The 22,223-nt window shown below is 34.4% G+C and overlaps 1 protein-coding gene across 1 annotated transcript in view; it reads right to left on the bottom strand.

Annotated features, from left to right (window-relative positions):
- Positions 1-11,381: 11,381 nt before the first annotated feature.
- LOC129255503 (importin-9-like) overlaps positions 11,382-22,223 on the bottom strand; it is a 31,740-nt gene continuing 20,898 nt past the window's right edge. The window contains exons 13-23 of the mRNA XM_064096014.1: positions 20,057-20,291; positions 19,417-19,495; positions 19,005-19,153; positions 18,237-18,365; positions 17,756-18,031; positions 17,047-17,213; positions 16,537-16,670; positions 15,715-15,839; positions 14,649-14,754; positions 14,100-14,185; positions 11,382-13,789 (exon numbers count right to left, since the gene is read on the bottom strand). Coding sequence (XP_063952084.1) covers positions 13,670-13,789; positions 14,100-14,185; positions 14,649-14,754; positions 15,715-15,839; positions 16,537-16,670; positions 17,047-17,213; positions 17,756-18,031; positions 18,237-18,365; positions 19,005-19,153; positions 19,417-19,495; positions 20,057-20,291 — 1,606 coding nt within the window. The 3' untranslated portion in view covers positions 11,382-13,669. The remainder of the gene's footprint in view (positions 13,790-14,099; positions 14,186-14,648; positions 14,755-15,714; positions 15,840-16,536; positions 16,671-17,046; positions 17,214-17,755; positions 18,032-18,236; positions 18,366-19,004; positions 19,154-19,416; positions 19,496-20,056; positions 20,292-22,223) is intronic.

The following is a 22,223-nucleotide window of genomic DNA, read 5'->3' on the forward strand; positions in this document are numbered from 1 at the left end:
CATGGGAGGGGTTACTTATATAAATGTATGATACATATGTGCCACGGTCGAGACCTCCCATTTTCAGCCTAAATTTCCCTTCCACAGCATATCCAATTTAGAAAGCCACAGAAATTCCTATCTTTTCCCCGTTCCGGAGACCCACAAATTTGTGACTTCTCATTCCAGTGACCGCTCAGACTGGATGAAGTACAATGGCAAATTGCCATTGACTGCGTGACCTAGCTCAGCACAGCGATTTGAAGACCGCTGATTGGTTCATCGCGCAGAAACGTCATTAGTCCGGGTTATAATTGAGCAAGGTGCCACAAGAAAAAGGAGAAATTTTCATATAGTGCTTCTAGACCAGTTTTTTACGCTGAATATGAATATATGAGGTAACCAGGCTGTATCCTGAAAATTAACCCGTGAGGGCGCTTTTTTCAAAATGGCCGCCAAATTTTCAGAACATTTGAATTTTCGTACATAGATTTTGACATAAATATTCCATTGCCACAAAATTAGTGTCATATGAAAGACAAATAAATTTTCTACAATTTGGTACTATTTATAGAGGATAAGTAGGTCATTTGGCTGAGATTTTAAGTAGAAAACTGCATTTTTTGTCATTTTTTCCCAAAAATTGAAAATTTAGCAAATACATGATTTTACATAATTCTGAGAAAAATGAATGAATTACCTTGAAATGTTCCAGAAAACTTTATTGACATACTATTATCATGTGGATGAAATTCCAACTCTGTATCATTCTTCTTAGCAAATTTATAAGGTATCAAACTTGAATACTTCAATTTCAGAAATGTCGCTTTTTGTATGCATTTCCATAGACTAATACGTATAACATGTACATGTATAATATGTATAATGTATAGTTTAATAAAATTTAAAGGCAATTATCTCCGCTTTTTAACCACTTGGAGAGTTAAGAGTAGGCTTTTCTCTATCAGCTACATAAAACAAAATGTTGGCACATCGAGGCCTAACACTCTCGTGGGGTGGGGGTGTCGAAGCCCCCCCCCCCCCCCACCCCCTTTGGCTATATCATGTTGTTGTATATTGCCTATTGGAAAATCACTATTTTTTTAAGCACCCATTGAGGCAAAAGGCATTTCTGCTATACAGTACATGCAGCCACTTTAATTACTTTGAAACCACTTGGAGAGGAAAAGAGTAAGCTTTGTCATGTTTGTTCTACCAGCTATATCAAAAGAAGTGGCACGTACATCGAAGCCAACCCCTCTCGGGGGGGAGGGCGCTGGGGAAGTCACCCCTCCCCCTTTTGCTTATTGGCAATGTATTTGGAAATTCACCATTTTGGACCCAACATTGAGGCAAAAAAGCGTTTGTGCTTTATAATATTTTATCAATTTGAGAGAGTAGAGTTTGTTCTACCAGCTACATAAATAAGCGCTAGCACATCGAACCCTAGCCCTCTCAGGGGCTGTCTAAGTCACCCCCTCCTCTATATCATGTATGTTGCCTATTTATTGGAAATTTCACCATTTTGGATCACCCATTGAGGCATAAGGGCGTTTCTATATCATACAGCCAATTTTATTTTCTTGCAATTACTTTGAGAGAAAAGCGTAGGCTTTGCTCTATCAGCTACAAATTATTAAGAAGCGCTGGCACATCGAAAAATATCCCTCTCAGGCGCTGTCTAAGTCAACCCCTCCCCCTCTATATCATGTATATTGCCTATTTATTGGAAATTACACCATTTTGAATCACCCGTTGAGGCAAAAGTGCGTTTCTACTATATAGCCAATTTCATTTTCTTGCAATGACTTGTAGAGGAAAGAGTAGGCTTTGCTCTATCAGCTGCATATAAACAAGTGCTGGCAAAGAAAAGCCTACTCCTTCCGGGATGCTGTTGAAATCACCCCATCCCTTTTGCATTATAGCATATTTATTGAAAAATTCACCATTTTGGAGCCCCCATTTAGGCAAAAAGGCGTTTCTGATATAGTTCTGCCACTTTTACTGCCTTGAAACCACTTAGGGAGGAAAGAATAGGATTTGCTTTATCAGAGCCACATATAAAGAAGTGCTGGCAAATAAAAACCTACCCCCTCCGGGAGGCTGTTGAAATCACCCCACCCCTTTTGCATTATTGCCTATTTATTGGAAAATTCACCATTTTGGAGCCCCCATTTAGGCAAAAAGGCATTTCTGATATAGTTCTGCCACTATTACTGCCTTGAAACCACTTAGGGAGTAAAGAATAGGTTTTGCTTTATCAGCTACATAAAAAGATGTGCTGGCAAATAAAAGCCTACTCCCTTTAGGGGACTGTCGAAATTACCCCCCCCCCCCTTGAAATTCACCATTTTGGAGCCTCCATTGAGGAAAAAAGGCGTTTATGATATATAGTTCTGCCACTTTTAAATCCTTGAAACCACTTAGGGAGGAAAGAATAAGTTTTGCTTTATCAGCCACATATAAAAAAAGTGCAGGCAAACAGCAGGAGGCTGTCGAAATCACCCATCCCTTTTGCATTATTGCCTATTTATTGAAAAAATCACCACTTTGGAGCCCCCATTGGGGCAGAAAGTCATTTCTGATTATGTTTCTGCCTTGTTTCACCCTTGAAAACTCTTGGAGAGAAAAAATAGGCTTTGCTTTAACAGCTACATATAAAGACATGCTCGCAAATAAAAGCCTATCCCCATCAGAGGGCTGTTGAAATCACCCCACCCTTTTTCATTATTGCTTATTTATTGGAAAATTCACCATTTTGGAGCCCCCATTGAGGCAAAAAGGCGGTTCTGATATATAGTTCTACCACTATTACCGCCTTGAAACTACTTGGAGAGGAAAGAGTAGGCTTTCCTCTAACAGCTACATATAAAGAATTGGCTCTACTATATACCAGAAACACTTTTTTGCCTCAATGGGGCTCCAAAATGGCGAGTTTTCCAATGAATTGGAAAAAATCGTAAAAAAGGTGGGGTAACATCTATATAGTCCCCTGAAGTGGGTCAGGCTTCGATATGGCAGCAATTCGTTATATATAGCTGAAAGATGGGAACCTACTCTTTCCTCTCCAAGTGGTTTCAAGAAAATGAAATTGGGTGTTTTATACAGCAGAAGTGCATATCGCCTCAATGGGGGCTCAAAAATTGTGAATTTTCAAATAATTAGGCAATAATGCAAGAGGGGTGGGGTGATTTGACAGCCGCCAAGATAGGTAAGCTTCAATGTGCCAGCACTTCTTTGTAGAGCAAAGCATATTCTTTCCTCCTTAATTGGTTTCAAGGCAATAAAAGTGGCAGAACTTTATATCAGAGATGTCTTTTTACCTCAATGGGGGCTCCAAAATGGTGACTTTTCAACAAATAGCCCAAAACCGAAAATTAGTGGGGTAACTTCTACAGCCGCTTGAAGGAGATACGCTTTGATTTGCCAACACTTCTTTATATGTAGCTGATAGAGCAAAGCCTACTCTTTCCTCTCCAAGTCATTGCTAGAAAAGAAATTTGCTGTACTATATAGTAGAAACGCCCTTTGCCTCAATGGGTGATGCAAATTGTGACTGTCCAATAGATAGTCAATTACCGAAAATTGGTGGGGTAAATTCTACAGCCCCCTGAACATTCTGAAGGGGATAGGCTTTGATTTGCCAACACTTCTTGATATGTAGCTGATAGAGCAAAGCCTAATCTTTCCTCTCCAAGTCATTGCAAGAAAATAAAATTGGCTGTACTATATAGTAGGAACGCGCTTTTGCCTGAATGGGTGATCCAAAATGGTGAAATATCCAATAAATCGGCAATATACATGATATAGAGGGGGAGGGGGTGACTTAGACAGCCCATGAGAGGGCTAGGGTTCAATGTGCCAGTGCTTATTTATATGTAGCTGGTAGAACAAACTCTACTCTTTCCTCTCTAAGTGGTTTCAAATCAATAAAATGGGGTGTACAACAAAGCACAAACGATTTTTGGCCTCAATGTTGGGTCCAAAATTGTGAATTTTCAAATAAATTGGCAATATTAAGCAACCCCCCCCCCCCCGAGAGGGGTAGGCTTCGATGTGCCACTTTGTATGTAGCTGGTAGAACAAAGCCTATATACTCTTTCCTCTCCAAGTGGTTTCAAAGCAATCAAAGTGACTGTACTGTATAGCAGAAATGCCTGTTTTTGCTTCAATGGGTGCTCCAAAAAAACAGAGATTTTTCCAACAAATAGGCAATATACAACAACATGATATAGCCAAGGGCAAGGGGGGGGGGGGGGGTGACTTCGACACCCCCACCCCATGAGAGGGTCAGGCCTTGATGTGCCAACATTTTGTTTTATGTAGCTGATAGAGAAAAGCCTACTCTTAACTCTCCAAGTGGTTAAAAAGCGGAGATAATTGCATTTAAATTTTATTAAACTATACATTATACATATTATACATGTACAGTACATGTTATACGTATTAGTCTATGGAAATGCATACAAAAAGCGACATTTCTGAAATTGAAGTATTCAAGTTTGATACCTTATAAATTTGCTAAGAAGAATGATACAGAGTTGGAATTTCATCCACATGATAATAGTATGTCAATAAAGTTTTCTGGAACATTTCAAGGTAATTCATTCATTTTTCTCAGAATTATGTAAAATCATGTATTTGCTAAATTTTCAATTTTTGGGAAAAAATGACAAAAAATGCAGTTTTCTACTTAAAATCTCAGCCAAATGACCTACTTATCCTCTATAAATAGTACCAAATTGTAGAAAATTTATTTGTCTTTCATATGACACTAATTTTGTGGCAATGGAATATTTATGTCAAAATCTATGTACGAAAATTCAAATGTTCTGAAAATTTGGCGGCCATTTTGAAAAAAGCGCCCTCACGGGTTAATTTTCAGGATACAGCCTGGTTACCTCATATATTCATATTCAGCGTAAAAAACTGGTCTAGAAGCACTATATGAAAATTTCTCCTTTTTCTTGTGGCACCTTGCTCAATTATAACCCGGACTACATGACAAATTTCATGCAACGCTCCGAAACATATAACTTATCCCGATGCAGCACATAGGTATCATTTTATAATTCGAGTACCCCCCCACATGCGTGTAGATGAGGATGATGTTGTTGATCTAGGGGTCAAAAGGTCGAATGATATGAGGTCATCATAAGATGCAGCTTTGAATTTTATTGAAGGCTTGGTCCCACTGCACCTACTGATGCAGAGAGGATGTTAAACGAAAAAAATCTTGCCATCCGTCGTGTACTCGTTGCATACATGTTTCATACGCTTTATATCCATCGAGCATCCGTCCACTGTGATTTCATTGTTCGTCCACTTTGTCCATTGTCTGGAGTAAATGGAGCCATCCCCAAAATTTTGCTTGTCTGCTGTATCCGTTATGAATACGCTTTGTGGCTGTTGGCCAGTGGGACCAGGCCTTAAGGTACCTTACAAAGGAGTGTAAGTGATCAAAACGATATCAACTATGCAGAAATATGTATATTCATATTTAGAGGACATGATTTGAAAGGGCATATGGATTTTCAATGACAGTGCTGTTGCTTTCTATGCTTATACAGCCTATTTCTTGTAGGCTCATGATGAAAAATCTTGGTACATTTGCCCCAGCCCCCCCAAAAAAACAAATGAGTTTTTAGAGCATATCATATGTCATTTCCAGTACAATTGCATCATAGTTTCCTTCTGCAAAATAATGGGGAAGTTTGTTTGGAGTCGAGAGATAACACTTTATCACCAGCAAATTCGGGACAAATACAAGATTCATTTATTGACTTTCAGAGGCATGATAATGATAGTATGTAATAAATGTATAAAAAACAACCAAGAAAAATGAAGCAAACTTCAAGAATTTGACTATTTCTGAATTAAATACATGTATGTCATTTCAACATTTACATAACTTATGTGTACATAGGTTTTATAACAGCTTTATGTGGCATAATTCCACTTAAATATAATGCCTATTACTTTGCTTAAGTAAATCAGAAGTGTGCAACAATCTTTTCTTAAAGCACGATATCAGAAAGCAATTCAAAATATTCAATTCATGTGTTACATAATACATGCACCACCATAATCATAACGATGAGGCCTGTGGGTTGGCCAAATATTTTAGGCTAAGGGCACAGATATCTGAATGGTGAGTCTCAAGCGCAGGAATAATAGTGATAATAGTAAACCTAAGTGTTAAGCACTTACAAAGAGTGACACAAGTATTATGAAATGCACAGATTGTTTGTAAAAACAACTTTATTTCAATTACATAAATAATAGCGGATAGTTAGGCCTTTTCTACTAAAAAGTTACGACATCTGTAGGAAAGAATACCTATTTACAGTTAAATATGCTTTCCATGAAGTTTGCCCATATTCTTTAAAGAGAAAATGCCATTAATGATTTAAGTATTGTTAAATTGAATGGATATTTATAGACTAAGATTCACAACTACTGATGTAAAATCACTACATTGACCCAATACTTGAAAGCTTTGATGATCTAAGAGAAAAAAAACAACTCTGTTGGTACAGCTAGGAAGCTTAAATGCCAATGATGTGCATCTGTTTTTCAACTTTTCAAGCAATACAGAATAAATGTGACCCAAACAATTATACAAAAGTATTTTAATATTTCAGATATTCCTGCAAAATTTCTCAGAAACATGTACTTGCAATCCACCTTTTATGAATACCACTTGCACACCATGGAAAGAGGTGGTCAATCAAATATATTTCTACTTGAATAGTTGCTGCTGCAAAATGTTTTAAAACAATTTCATTAACATTCAGTGACATCAATTTCTTGAGAAATTAAAACTTCGTGAAATACACCTGTATATCCATACAGACATGACAGTGTCCACTTTCATTTGTTTTATTAATTTAATCAAATGTGAATTCTAGACCTTGTCTACCTTATGGAGATTGATTGATTCCATTAAATCTCAACTATGGAATTTCACTAATGCAATTCAGCTTCTTGAAGGTGTACACATTGGCTTAAAAAAAATAAAGACCCCCCCCCCCCAGAGAAAATGATGAAAACACAAGTATGTCATCTCTTAAAGATCATTTTGCTATTAGATTTATAGCCAAACCTGGAGAGCTGCAATGAGTAATCATTTTTGAGAGAAAATTTTGAAATGAAGGCAACTTGTTTATTCTGGTGAAATAAAAATTATCACTGATACTGTATAACAAGTAAACAAGGGCATATTAAATATTTGAAAAATTCCTGTCTAATAACAGTGTCTTGCATCTTCTGCCATTTCTGAGTAATTGCTCATTTCTATCAGAATCATTTGGCACATGTTTACTAACACATTCTGGTAAATTTCTTGAATTAGTCAGTTCTGTGAATACCTCAAATGGAATTTATCTTTAAAATATAAAAAATTCATGCAGACTAATCGAGCTCACTGAAATGACGCAAAGAGCAAGAAAAATAAGTATCAAAATGCACATGTATTCTTTTAGAAAGGCAAGTCTTGGGGTGTTTTTTTTTCAATTTACAGAATTTCTCAATTTTCTTTCAAAATGCAAGGTCTCTTTGTGAACTTGATGTGTATTGAGCCTAACAAAATGTACCTCGATAAAACAATCCTGATAATTTTGTTGTAATTGTACAAAGATTTGCCCCCAAAACCTGCCATTTTGGCATCAAAAGTAAACTGACACTTTGAAACTTCCACAATTCCTTTTTAATTTGATTTCGATAATCGATATTGCTCCTCTTCCCCTTCACCAAAAATTGATTTAATGTACCTTTTTTGATTTTTTTAAATGTTAATGGCATTACATAGTTGAGATTATAAATCAAACCAACTCCTTTTAAAGGCAGGGAGGATGGTGAAATCTACAAATGCATCTGAATAACTGTGCATTGTTGTAGTGCAAAAAAACTTGTAAAAGCATGAAAGAAATACTTTTGTTGTATTGAATTCCTTGTTGCCAAAAGTGGAAGATACTTATCAGTTCTTGGTCCAAAGGAAATATATTGCAAGAAATATAAATAAAATGATACACAACATACTCCTTTCCACTGATATTTTCTTATCAATGCAGATCCGAAGTAATTAAATACATATCATACTCAATTTCATCATTAAATAACACCTCTCAGAATATATGTAGCATTAACATTGAATTTATGAAATGGAGAAATGTGTTATTACTATAAGCAATACATAAGAGGATAGGGTATTTGACAATCTCAGAAAAAATGCAATTGATTTAAAACCAATTTTCAACTAATTCTAATATTTCTACTTTCATGAAAGTATACCGAGAGGTGAAATGGATATATTTCAAATTGACTATGTGATAACACTGCTGATGCACAATATTTCATAGGTTTTCTTGATAAATTAGCATCATACTCTTGATGCCATCTTAATAAAATTATAGACTGATAATAAGAATGATTGGTAATGTGATGTAAAGATCTTGTATCATAGATTACAGGGAAATCACTTGTTTTATTCAAAGGCCACGCCCACCCTAACCAAAGTTTTTTTAATGATATAGAGTGAAATCAAACGATCATAGTTGGTGCTATAATTTCAATCTAAAATGGATATAAAAATGAAATCACTGTTTTTCCTATTTGCCAATCATGGGCAGTATTAAACTGATGGCATCTCTATTTCTCTTGTATACATGTGTATCTTAATTTACTGCCAATAATGTAAAACTCTGTTTCATCTCTAAAGAATTGAAAATCATTGTAATAAATTCATTACTGTGATGTGATGAGCATCCTCTGTATTATCAAACCAGTAAACATTTATAATTTTTGAGATGTCATATAATAGAATAAAAGTAAATTCAGAGTATGTGATATCATTGTTTCCCAAGATGTTTATAACAGTTTTGTGAAAATGAATAAAACTTTAAAATGCCCTAACTGTCTTATTGTACAGTGACTTCAATCAATAATTGTTCAGTGTTGGGCTTGTTTTTCACTATTTATTCAGATCAACATTGACCTATAAAGTGATGCCCTCACCAAATCATTTTTTTTATCTTGAAGAAGAAAAAAGGTAACAACCCAGAAGCCACTTACACAGTATTAAAGGGAAGACCTTTCTAATAAATAGTGATATGGTGGCCAAGTTTTTATTCTTTACTTTGCAGAACACTTATAGTATTAAACAATGCTAATTCCACATGTTCAGGGAGGAATCAATAATTGTTTCACTTGACAATGAGAAAAATAGAATATTTCATATAGTGAAATACAATAGATATAGTGAGTGAGTGATGTCATCATCCTCCTCATTTGCATACCGAACAGGATGTACATATAACTGTTTGTAAAGTTAAGCGAAATTTTAAAATGTCATAACTTTCTTATTTTACATCCGATGTTGATGAAATTTTCAGTGTTACACTTGATGGATTTTCCTCTTTTTATTAAAATCAACTTTTGGTTGGGGTGGACTTGTCCTTTGAATAAATAAAGGTTAGGACTATATGCGACTATTTAGAAAAATACATGGTTAGAAAGACCAAGACAATTGCTTGACATTGGTATCTTTATTTTTACACAAAAACAATAATCAGAGAAGACATCGCAAAAGAGCTGCATGCTTGTAATTTTAGTTTGAGCGGTTTAGATTTTCCCTGTCCAAAAACGTCTTAGGGGAAAAAACCAACCCTGACCACGATTTCAATGCATGTGATCAAGCAAAACGTCTCGCTCTTTCACGTGCAAAGTCGATGCAGTGCAGATACAACGGTTTGGCTGACTGCGCATTTGCATATTAAGTGCCCACAACTGTTGTTTGCTTTGCTACAGTACCTGTTAACAATGGGATTTGTGTATTTTATCAAAAGTTAGTATGGCATTGCAGAGAAAATCCCTACATATCTCAGAAACTAAAATAAATTGCTGCCTAGAAATTTAATGTATAGGACTTGCACTTTTATTTTCTGCAAAAATCTCAAAATCAAGTTTTTGACCAAAATTGACTGATACGATATGCAAGTATAATTTAAGTGAACATTAACAATTTTTTTTTAATTGATAACTGAGTGTTAATCATATGGATTTGAAGAAAAAAAAGAGGAATATTCTGAAATAATGTAAAAAAACCTAAAATCATATGAAATAAAAGGATTAATTAGCACTATAAGCACATTGATCCAAAGACAGCTCATTGGTCTTCTTTATCAATACTTTAAACAATATAATCTGATAAATTTTATCATAACAAAAAAAAAGATAAAAGGTTATCACCTGTACCGAGTCAACAGAGCACCTGTTGTAATAAACACAACTAGTATACAAATATAACAAGGATACAGAAATTTCTTCATATTGACATAATGTGGAAGAAAACTTCAAGAATTGGTCGTTAGTGGCAACAGAATTTGAAAATTGCCAAAGGCAAATTTGTTGGTCTCAAATCAATGCAATAATTCTAATATAAAATCCTTTTTAAGTAAATATAAAGACAAGATAAGAATAAATATGACTTTGACTCCTTGAATAATTACAATTTTCTATTCTAAATAAGATTTGGTAAACCCTTATTTTTGATGTATCAAGAACTCTATATGTATACAACAAAACAAATCAATTGTATTCTGGACATTTCTATCCAATGTGAATAAAAAAAAAAAGTTTTTAGCTTACCCAAAGCAAACAAGTAAACAGGGCAGGTATTCTGTGAATAATATATTGATTATCAATCTTGAAATTAGAATAGCAATTCTAAATAGATGGTGTGCAAATGCTGGCATCATATTAATTTGCACATTGCATGCTGTTCCATAAGATATATTTTTTTCATTTCTATGTGAAAATTACAGATACAACAATCAAAATCAGAATAGAATTTCCCGAATATTAGCCTTGGCTTCTGAGTGGCATTTTTTCAGACAAACATTGCAGGCAATTTCTTATAATATGATATTCTTACCTTGGTTATTGACATTCTGCTTCCTAGTAAAGTGGTTATTAATAAATGATTTTTATATTTCAACAGTTACTTATTGAATGATTAGGTTTGACCTCAATGTCAGCAGTGCACATAAAATATGTGCCAAGTTTAGTAGTTAAAATTCAGCCAACTTTTTTTCAACATTTATAACCCTCCCAAATGTTTTTTTTTTTTTTCATTTGTAGGTTTTACCTGAACTTCAATTTGAAACACTTATTTGCATGGATGATCTTCATTCCAAAGGAATATAATCTTTTAAAACTATTTTTGCCAGACACAAGACTTGATACCGCATACAATAGTACCCTGTGATTGTATGAACCAAAATAGACCTGACATAGCAACAAATTCAACTAGACAAACACCACACACTAACACATGAGGCACATTGACTTTCACATTGTCATCTCAGATGAGAGCCAATAAAACACTTGAGGCAGGAAAGACATTTAGTCGCCAACAATCTTTTTACTGGTAACTTGAATGATCAGCAAACAGTTCAGTTTACACAGGCAGTCATTGAGCACTTCTTACATGAAATTTATCAACATAAACCACTGACAAAGGTGGGTTGAATATACAATGTTTGCGATTTGTAAATTTGAATGAAAATTGCAATCATATTGCAAATATTACATTTACATTGACAAATATTTTATACTTTGAAAATTGAAATAAAATATTCTGAATATTAATGTAAACATCTGATTATTTGCTTTGAGAAAAGCTGTTTCTATAGAGATATGTGAAATCTTATTCAAAGCAAAAGAGAGATGCTATTAACTGCACACACTTGCTATTTCCTTGTGGAACATGTTAAATTCATTATAAAAGCACTAAAATGAATAAAGTGACAATGCAAAAGTTAAATATTAAGATTGCTATTCTGGTTATTTTTGCAGTGTTATATATTTCCACCAATCTATTTATGTATTCATTTTCCAAGATATTGCAAGACTACCACATGTAGCTCTAGTCTTAGAGGAAAAAAATAATGATTTAAATTGAAAAGAAATAATGTAAGAACTATAGAAAAGGAAATGAAAAAAGCATGGAGAGGGGATGTAAGAAAGAATCTGTGAAAGAGAAAGGGGGAGATAAAGAAGTAAAGAGAATAAGGGGAAGGATATAAATAAACTTTTTAAATTGTCAAAAATATAATTCATGACATCTTGGCTTCCAGACATGGCTTATATTTTGTTTTGTTTTAAATTAACCCACCTCACCCACATTGCACGGCCATCAGGTGACTTCAAGTACGGTGTTTGTTCTTGGTGTTAAGAGCATGAAAAGGCTGCTGACAAGCTCAAATACAGAGCAGGATTAAGAAGAATGATACAGATCATGTTATTGATAGCTGATGACATCATGCTTCTGCGGTACTTGTGCTCCTGATCATCTCAACTTTGCACGAGAAATCTTGATGACGAAAGTGAAATCTGGGAGATTTTGCAGTAAAATCTCCTCATAGAGAAGGCAAAGTCTAAAGTCACTTCACTTCAAGAATTTCATAGAATAAATATTATTTCTCATTAAAACAAAGCTTTACTGATTTGCACTCATTTTCTGTAAAAGTTGCCTGTTGGTGAGCTTCAGATCACCAACTGAGTCAATAAAACACCAGCATCATTTCATGTACGGTGAGGTGGCTGGTGTTGTCACATCACCAACATTGCCGTATTTCAAATCATCCATTGTATTGTTAGCAAGCTAATTGGAAAAATCCATTCACAATTTTTATAATGCCTGCTTGGTCTTATCTCAAATATCTAATCCAATTTAAACTTCTACCAGATTGTCTAAAAGACTAAATGGTCATGAATTCAAACATAGGAAATTTAGATAAAGTGCCGAAAAGACTTTAAATGAATATTAGTACACCAGGGATCAATGGACTATTAATTGGCATTAGACCAAAGTAACTGAAGATCTAATGGCCCAATTTCACATGTGGTTTTGAATTCATAATCTAAAACATACTTTGTCATGCATTAATTACACACATTGCAGCGTGTATTAAAAAAAGCCAACAAAAGTGTGCGTTTGTTAAAACATGCTTAATTTACGCTTGTTCCTAAGGTTACAGCATTAATAAGCCCACTGTTGATGTTAATCAACTTATGTGAATAGTTGGCTCGATAACGCACAACCTTAATAATAAACAAGACAAAAAGCACATTCATAATTGGATAGCCATATGCCGAGTAATCAATGCATGAAATCTGCATAAAATGGTTTCAGACCATGGATTCAAAGTCACATTTATGAATTGGCTTCAAAGGGTTTAGTTACATAGACAATTAGACAAAGTGGTAGTAAGCCAGATGACATCCTTCAAACCTTGTGATAGCACAAAGTACAGAGTGTTTCTCAAGTGTCTTGTTAGTGAAAATTCACTAATATCCTTTCGGTTCAATCAGATGTAATGATTTCAGTAGCCTATAACGGTCCTAAGTAAAAATCACTGATGAATTACTTCATAAAATGCTCTCCTTGTATCCGACAGCACTTGTAGATCAAGCTTTACATTCAATAAGGTCAGGTTATCCAAAGCTATCCCCTTACCATCTTTTAAGACTCCCGGACAGACTTATCACAACTCCGACTTTTACATTGTCTGAAGATGTCGCTTGTTGACTCAAAAAGCTATCAGCCATGAAAACAAATATTCTGCAGTATGAATGGTGGATGGTGCTCAACAGTATCTAAATGAATTCAGTCTTTAGATGGACTGGCTCATGCTAGAACAATCCCTATGCTTCCTAGAACATGTTTTTCTGCGTCGTTAACATGGGCAGCAAAGTCTCGATGACACTCATGCTTGGAGAACTCTACCAAGAAGTCTGTTAAGAATGTCTGGAAGGGAAAAATCAAGGATAAAGATAATCCATTATTGCAATACAAATTAAGAGTTGATCAGATTGAGAAGAAATAAGAACAAAGGACTAGCTTTTTAATTCAGGTTGACATTGGTATGTGATTAAAGGTTATCACATGCAACAAGGAACTAAAATACAGGGTTTTTTTTAAATTGAAAATGATGGCCACTATTTTCTGTTTATTATCACTCGGAAAGTTTTTAACTGCAACATAGCATATATACCCCATTTGCATCAATATACTTTCTGCTATCCACATGATGATATTCAAATCTTTCAGATCTTACCTGTAAATCTACTTGATTAAGAGGATCTTGTAATGCATCAGGATCATCCTCATCATCTGGATCATCATCATCAAAACAATCATAACCTAACAAAGAGAAGGATAAATCATAGAATTTTCAGAGCATTAATCTATGGCCCTATTGCATAAAAGTTTGTGTTTAAATGTAACCTGGTGAAACTCAAAGACAACTTGATTTTCAGCCAAACAGAAGCACACATAAAGGACTTGAGCAGACTTTTTAATTTTTTTTTCAAATGCCAAATTTATGCAAAAGTCTCAAGAAAGGACTGCCCAATTACTTTTGAAAACGAGGTTACCTGTTATCCTATAACTTATTTAAAGTTGGCAAAGATATTCTTGAAAATTCTCTTTGTAAAAGAGGAACAGATTGTGTTAAGCATACAAGCAATAAGATCAAAGTTGCAGGTAATATACAGTATAATGAATGGCTCTTCTATAGAGTGCATATTGAAAATGTTAATCCAGATAAAGAAAGTTTGAAGTTAAATCCTTGGCATATTAAGCAATCAATGTTAGTGAGAGTTACCTGGGTAGGCATCAGCAAACTCTGAAAGCTGTCCAGCTAGACCATGTTCATTGATCATCACATCATCATCCTCTTCATCATCTTCTTCATCTTCCCAACCATCATCCTTGTCAAAAAGAGAAAGTAATTTGATGCTTTATTACAATCAATGATTACATCCTAACATCTGAACTAAGTTTTAATTTCAAGGAGCTAAGAATTCCTCAACATCTGGCATGAACCAAAGATAATGATTGCATCTGGCATGAACCAAAGATAATGATTGCACCTATACACAGATTGGCAACATTACTCTGCCCTCAAATCACATGACTTGATGAAATGTCCAGGATAAGACATGAACCATTCTTCTTTGGATCAATACAAAGTTCTTCCATGAGAGTGTATAATTAACATTTGTTGTCTGATGAGTTTTTAGATCTTGACTAATTCCTAGATTTTGATTGGCTGAGTAACCCAGGTGTCTGATTGTTACTATAGTAACTGTCATTTAAAACAGACATTGTCAGATAAAATATATCACATGTCCTTGCACAACATGGTTCCCAGATGTCAAAATTAGTTTTTAAGCATAAAAACTTATATATTCAATTTAATATCAAGTTTAATTTACTGATAAATTAAAATAAATAAAGTAATTTATTTGCAAGATAAGTCTTATCTCTAAAGCTACATGTGATGTTACTGAAGAATGACATTTGAATGGTTGGGAGTAGAACTGTCAAAAAGACTAAATATTTGAAGATTTTATAAAACAGAGCCCAGAAAATGTCAATTTCAAGACAATCTCATATAACAAGGGAAAAATCGTAGAAAAGTATCTGTGTTGGTCATATGATAACCAAAGTACTAATAGTATCAGTTGACTGCTTACATTTCAGCTGGTGATAAAGCTTACAATGACATATATAAACATCTGTGCTTAAAACTGTTTACCAAGCAATTACTAGCCAAATTCTTCATCTTTATTTGCAAATCTAAGAAAATTTAATGTGGAACAGTCTCACAACCAATTATCATGTAAAACTTATTAAGTATATTGAAATACGATAGAAAAATAAATTACCTCTAGATCCTCTCCTCCTGCCGATGCTTGTCTGGATGTTGTTGTTTCCATGGCATTAGATAACTCATTGATCAACAGCTTGTAGATTTTGACATGGATTGGTATAGAAGTCCACTGCTCAGGCACTAAAAGCAATTACCAATCAAATGTGTGATCTATATCTTAAACCTCTGGCAATATATTATTGATATAATTTACAATATGTATTTTGTTGGTATATTGGTATTTCACAAAAGGTGCCATTTTAATCATTGAACAATTAAAAATACATCTTGGTTGACAGTGAATGGTTTCTCTTAGCATTGATTAAATTAACATTACTTGACTAAGACTGCACTTATACCAAGTGCCCAACTGCCAGTTGTCAACTCGTTCATCAAGTAACAAAACTGTTCTAAATGCTGCTTTGATGATTTGCTCAAGATTGTGAAATCATATGAATAAACAAGATGAAACATAGAATTCCATAAAAGAATGGACTAAAATACCTGATAAGTCTGAAGAATACCTGGATTATTATTATTGAATTCATAAAGCTTTGGTAAATCAGATGAGGAAATTCTGGCATTCTCATCCAATAGAAAAAAAAAAACTTTGAAATAAACTACCTTCAAATTATGTTGAATGTCAACAGAATATTACACTTATATCTCATATCTTTTTTCAAATTATATTTTATCCTCTTTTTACGTCTAATAATTCCCTCTTAGATGTTTGTTTGTTGCCCATTCTTTTCTTTAAGCAACATTACAGGAACTGTGCCTTACTATGCCTTATACTAGTAGCTACTTCTTTTACAAAAAAGAAGAAATGATTGCTTACTCTGAGCAGCTTTTGATCTAGTCCTGATACCCTCGCCAGGTGTGAAGACTTGATCACCTCGAACCATGATACCATGTAGTCTTGAATCATTAGTATTAATTGCATGGTCTAAGAGCTTAGCTAATGCCATTATACTGAAAGAAAAGACAATTATCATTTTAGATCCTTTGATTCATTGCGTTATGGACCATATGGATCACAATTCGAAGATAATTTCTGTCCATGATGCAAAAGATAGTAAGCAATTGAACCTTGTCAATCTTATTAAAGAAAATAGAGTTCAAACATTGAAGAATAGGTGTATTACATATAAACATCGTAGTTTGCAGGGAATCTGGATACCATTGTCATTTCATAAGCTTGGCAGAAAAATACTACAAAATGGAGAATACAGGAACATGTAGCATCCCTGCATCAAACATAATTTAAAAATATAAAAATCTCTAAAAAAGCAAAAATCTGTTATTACATTGGTACTTCATGCCTTTTTTTAATGTAAGAGGAGATTACCTGATTTTGCTATCATAGGCCCCATAGAACATGTTCTGCCTGGCAACCCAATCTGTTAGTACATAATGTAGTGCTGGTTTGCCCGTTGGTCCAGGAACTGTGAATAAGAATTCTAGAACATCATGTAGTCTGGTATGCATCAAGTGGGCAAAGACCATGATCAATGACTGAGGATGGAAGATGGAAAGAGATGGGAAAACAATGTGAATGTAATTAACAATTCTAGAACATCACATAGTATGGACAAAGACCATGAATAAAGACACAGAGTCAAGTAAATAATAGGCAGAAAACAAACACAACAACAGTGGGAAGATGAGGCCTTTGGTACAAAAGGACAGAAAAAACCGAGAGAGGAAATGGAAATAAAAGAAAGATGGAAATAATGGTGGCAAACGGGAGAGCATAGAATGCTATGATTATTACAGCTAGTATATAGGCCTACTTTTGGTTAAGGTATACATCCCCAAATGTCATTGAATCTACAGTCACATTACAATTTGGCTGACTGGTACGTCAAATTTTTTATTGTCAATTATCATTTTGAAAATTTTAATATAACAATTTGATGTACAGGTGTCCACTGCTTAAGTATTTAAGAGTCTAAATCCCTTCAAAATGAAAAGTGGACAGAATATGTGTTATGAAAGAAAGCTTGGTAGTCAATGACTAAATAATATGGTAACATGAAAAGAGTATCTAGCCATACCTGCATAACACTTAATGTCTCTGTAACCTGCATCTTGCTAAGGACAGCTCTAAGTATCAAATCTTGGTCGTTCCCTAACGTGTTCCCTGCTTTTGATATCAACATGGCTACCAGACGACCTACATACGAGGCTGTGTACTCCGACGTCTGAGGACTAAGCAATCTAGAAATGACCTCACAGACATAGTAGGTTCCGCTATTACCACCTTCATCATGCCAAGCTTGAACCTGCTCCAACGATACAGAGATGTACCCCCTCATGCACTCACCACCACTCTGCGAATAAGGAAAAAATATTAAATAATAACATATTTACCTTATCAAGATTTCAAGTTTGATGTTGAAACTGGTAGCTCATTCTTGCTCCAACACCAAATGTCGGACCGATCACATAATAACTAGATAAAAAGAAAAAAAATTACCAGGGTAAAGCATTCATTCACAGAACTAGTTGAATTAAATATAACATATATTTTAATACCTGCATGACAGCACTATCATCTGATCTGCGTGTACAATGAGCAACAGCTGGGAAACCTTGATTCATCAAAAGGTCTGATAGAGGAACAGGAGAGCTCCGAACTATTGTACATAAGATATCCATAGCAGCCTACAAAGCAATAACAAATATGACAAGATATTTAGAAAATTTGGTACTACAAAATATAAAACAATGCTCAAAAGTTTTTTTTTTACTAGTAACAAAATATATATTCAATCTCATTGAACATTTCATTTTATCTTCAAATATAATATTCGTTGGAATGTTTTTTTAATGAATTAACCTTTAAATTAATGAGATTTCTTTTCGAATACTCCTTGTCTTGATATCAACATTCATCTGCTCACATGCCTAAGAAGACCTATGGTTTTATATGGAATATCTTTCTACCTCCTTCTACAAAACCAATATTTTTGCCTTGCGAGTATGGTTTCGTGTCTATGCACCAGCAAATATAATTGTCTAGGAATTGCAAATTATAATCAAATTTTTAACATCCATCATGGATCAAAATCCACAACACACATTCTATACATTACTTAATATGTAGGTCTATTTCTACTCTAACCCCTAACATTTGATAATGTATATGCGCTGCTGAATAAAACCTGCATTTCAATGCCCAGGAGCAACTCTGCTCAAAATATGAGACCCAATTAGAATTATTAATTGAAAATTGAAACTAGTAAAATATTATCATCACATCCTACACATTGATTTTACATAGGAGAGGAAAAGATAACCTACTGACTGAATACCCATTGGAACTTTGTCAGAGGCGGCATTGAAGATACTTATGAGCGTTGGTATTAAGCGTTCTTGAAGCTGCTGCGAACATGCTGGATTGCGACACAACTCTTTGTAGATGTCTTGCACTAAGGATATTAATAAGGGGTCTGAAATCCAAAACAAAATAAAAACACTAAATCAGCAAAGGCTCTATTCATAAAATATTGAAGTTTTGTTATATTACATGCTAGAAATGAAGGCTACAAATTAACAGCAAATTAGAACTTGCACTCGTAGAAAACATTTCAATAGCATTGAGCATATCTGCATGGTCTATTAATATATCAGTTGTTCTGTAGGAAAATTCTAATACACTTAATCTTTTATAATATATATTTTTTCTTCAGTGGTAGTTTAAAGAATTACTTACCTTGACTATATTTAAGGAAGACTGCATTTGCTAGAGGAGTGACCCGACTCTCACACTGTGCTGTGAAATTGTCATCTATCTGTAATGAAATACATCGGAATTGAATGATTGTTAGTACTGCATTTATAAATATTATCATTATCATGATCAATGTGAATATAATTTTATCATGATTTAGCTAATAGCTCTTTGCACTGAAAGAATATCCAGTCAACAACTCCCAAATTTCCTAAATCAAATTGGTTTTGACCATTTACTTAAACTTTTAAAATATTTGAAATACAACCTAACTTGTATGAAAAAGACCCTGTTGGACTCTATTGGTGACAAATCAAACAGGATTTAATAGACAGTGATCAATATTGGCAGGGACTTAGAGGGCTAGTGGCTCATTTCTGGTGGATTCAGTATTTGTATCTCTTCTGCCATCTTCATGGGTAGTAATATTATTTAGACTCTATGATTACTTCCTATTTTCCTCTTATCTCATTAACATTTTTCCAAAATATCCTAGGACACAAGAAAGACCTTCATTCATCTTCATTTTTCAATGCTCCTAATCTCAGACTGCTCCCCATATAAGAAAGTAATATAAAAAAAAAGGAAACGGTTATAAACATAACTTCTATCAAGTACTCACGGTAAGTACAATGCTAACTGTCTCCAAGACTAGAGAGAGGATATCTGAGCCGAACTGGGCGCATGTGGCAAGCTGAACTAAACCTTCCATGATGGGTAATAAGAATGGGGTCAGGATAGTAGTACTATTGGCACCCTTCAGGTGCTCACAGAAGCCATAGATGGCACGCACGGCAGATATCCGAACAGAAGGAGGGTGGGGTTCGTGGAGACCCGTCACAGTGAATTGTAAAAAACTAGGCGAAAAGAAACAAAACATTTATATTATAACGTTCTTGTACTTTGTTTCGCATGAACTGATTCGATGTGATCAGGCATGGCAAAACCCCAAAAAAGTCAAACAAACCCAAAAGGCTGTTTCAACAGTTTTTAATTAGACTAATAATTTGTAATTTTGGATTATGTTGCAATTTGTTCATCTACCTGAAAACCAAAGTATTCCCCCTATTTTCAACTCCTATAAACTTGATAAACTCTCGTATTAACATTTCTCTGAAATCATGAACAGGGTGTGCCTAATTAAATGGTGTAACAACTTTAGAGTTAATAAGATGGACCCTTTTGCCAAAGTCTGAATGAATTCTAATACGGCACTTTGACAGAGAAGGGGAGATCGGGGTTAGTTGGAACGCCGGGTAAGTTGAAACATTGTAATTTTCTTTAATGCCTGTAAAATAAATTTATACAATACTGCCCTCAATTTATTGCTATTAATAATACAACAGTGTTGTCTTATTAATAGCAATAACTTGAGGGCAGTATTGCATAAATTTATTTTACAGGCGTTAAAGAAAATTATAATGTTTCAACTTACCCGTTCTCCCCTATATAAGGCCTGCTTTTACAACTTTGCTCATTCTCCTGAAAACGACAAGAACACACTTGTCTAAACATCGAGTTTGGGTGGTCCTTTTCAGGACCAACACTTGCCCAAGAGAGATACGTGGTGTATCGTGAAACCTACTACACTATTCTTCTTTGCCATGGAAACCTCCAGAAATTACATAATTCTAATCCTCTTTTGTCATCTTTGCACAATAGTGTGAGGGTAATTGTGCTCGAAGACTTGTCAACTTTAATTCCTCTGTTTTTCTCAATGGTAAAGTTCTATGATAGTGAACATTCTTCTCTTTGCAAGGAGGGCTCAGATCATCAAATAGTAAGCTACGTATGATCTTAAAGCTGAGAATCTCCTCTTTCAGTGGGGAGGTTAAACTGAAATTATTTTCTGGCAAGTCTTGGTGGATTTTACCATGCCTGGTCACATATTTACATGATTCTATATATGTATGTAGAGATCTTTTTTTCATTGAGTTGCTTGGTCACTTTTAAAATCAGTTCAATAAATTTTGATACCCATGTCTCGCCTTCACCTCCAGTGGGTGAGACAGAAATGGGAAATAGGAAAAGCTGGTTGTCTTCCTTCATTCTTTATCAAAATTGTTCATTGTTTACAATGTCTCCCATAAAAGGAGGGGCATTATTAAGCACCATTTGTATCGAAAATGGCGCTTTGAAATCTCAAGGTTTGAAAAAAAATATGCATGGGCGATCACCATAGACATCACAAACATAAATGAATTTGGAATTTTTTTTTTTTTTAAATGACAAGATAATCTTCTAATATCACTAGTATAACGTTTGAATTTGTATTTCAATTAGGGCAGAGTAATGTCGAAAATGTTCCTTTTTGGATTTTGACGGTGTTGTACTGGTCTGAAACAAGTTATCCAATAGATGGATAACAGAAATCTGAACACAGCATTTGAAATGATTAAAATTCATTTTCAATATACATGTATAGAAAAAGGTGTCCCAAAAAGCCTCAAAGGCTTGAAAAAAGGGAAACCAAGAGTAAAATATAAGAATGATTATAGAAAATGATTCACAAATTGAGCAGAGTACCGGAATGTGTCGCCGCAACAGTAACATTAACCACCATGATTTTACGAACTATATACTAGGCCTAAGAAGGATAAGCATGCCATGCCTTCTTACTTTCCTAACAGTAACTTTCATTTCATGACAGGTATATTGTTGTTTTAAGGGGGAAAAAATGAGTTGTTGCAAGGTAGATTTACTTTACTCTTACAGAAATACCCTGATGAATTCATGCCTGAAATATCTTATTTCATCTATCAATTTGTCCCTCAATAGTTTTGATCTGA

Source organism: Lytechinus pictus, chromosome 3 (assembly GCF_037042905.1).
Source record: "Lytechinus pictus isolate F3 Inbred chromosome 3, Lp3.0, whole genome shotgun sequence".
Classification (NCBI taxonomy): domain Eukaryota; kingdom Metazoa; phylum Echinodermata; class Echinoidea; order Temnopleuroida; family Toxopneustidae; genus Lytechinus; species Lytechinus pictus.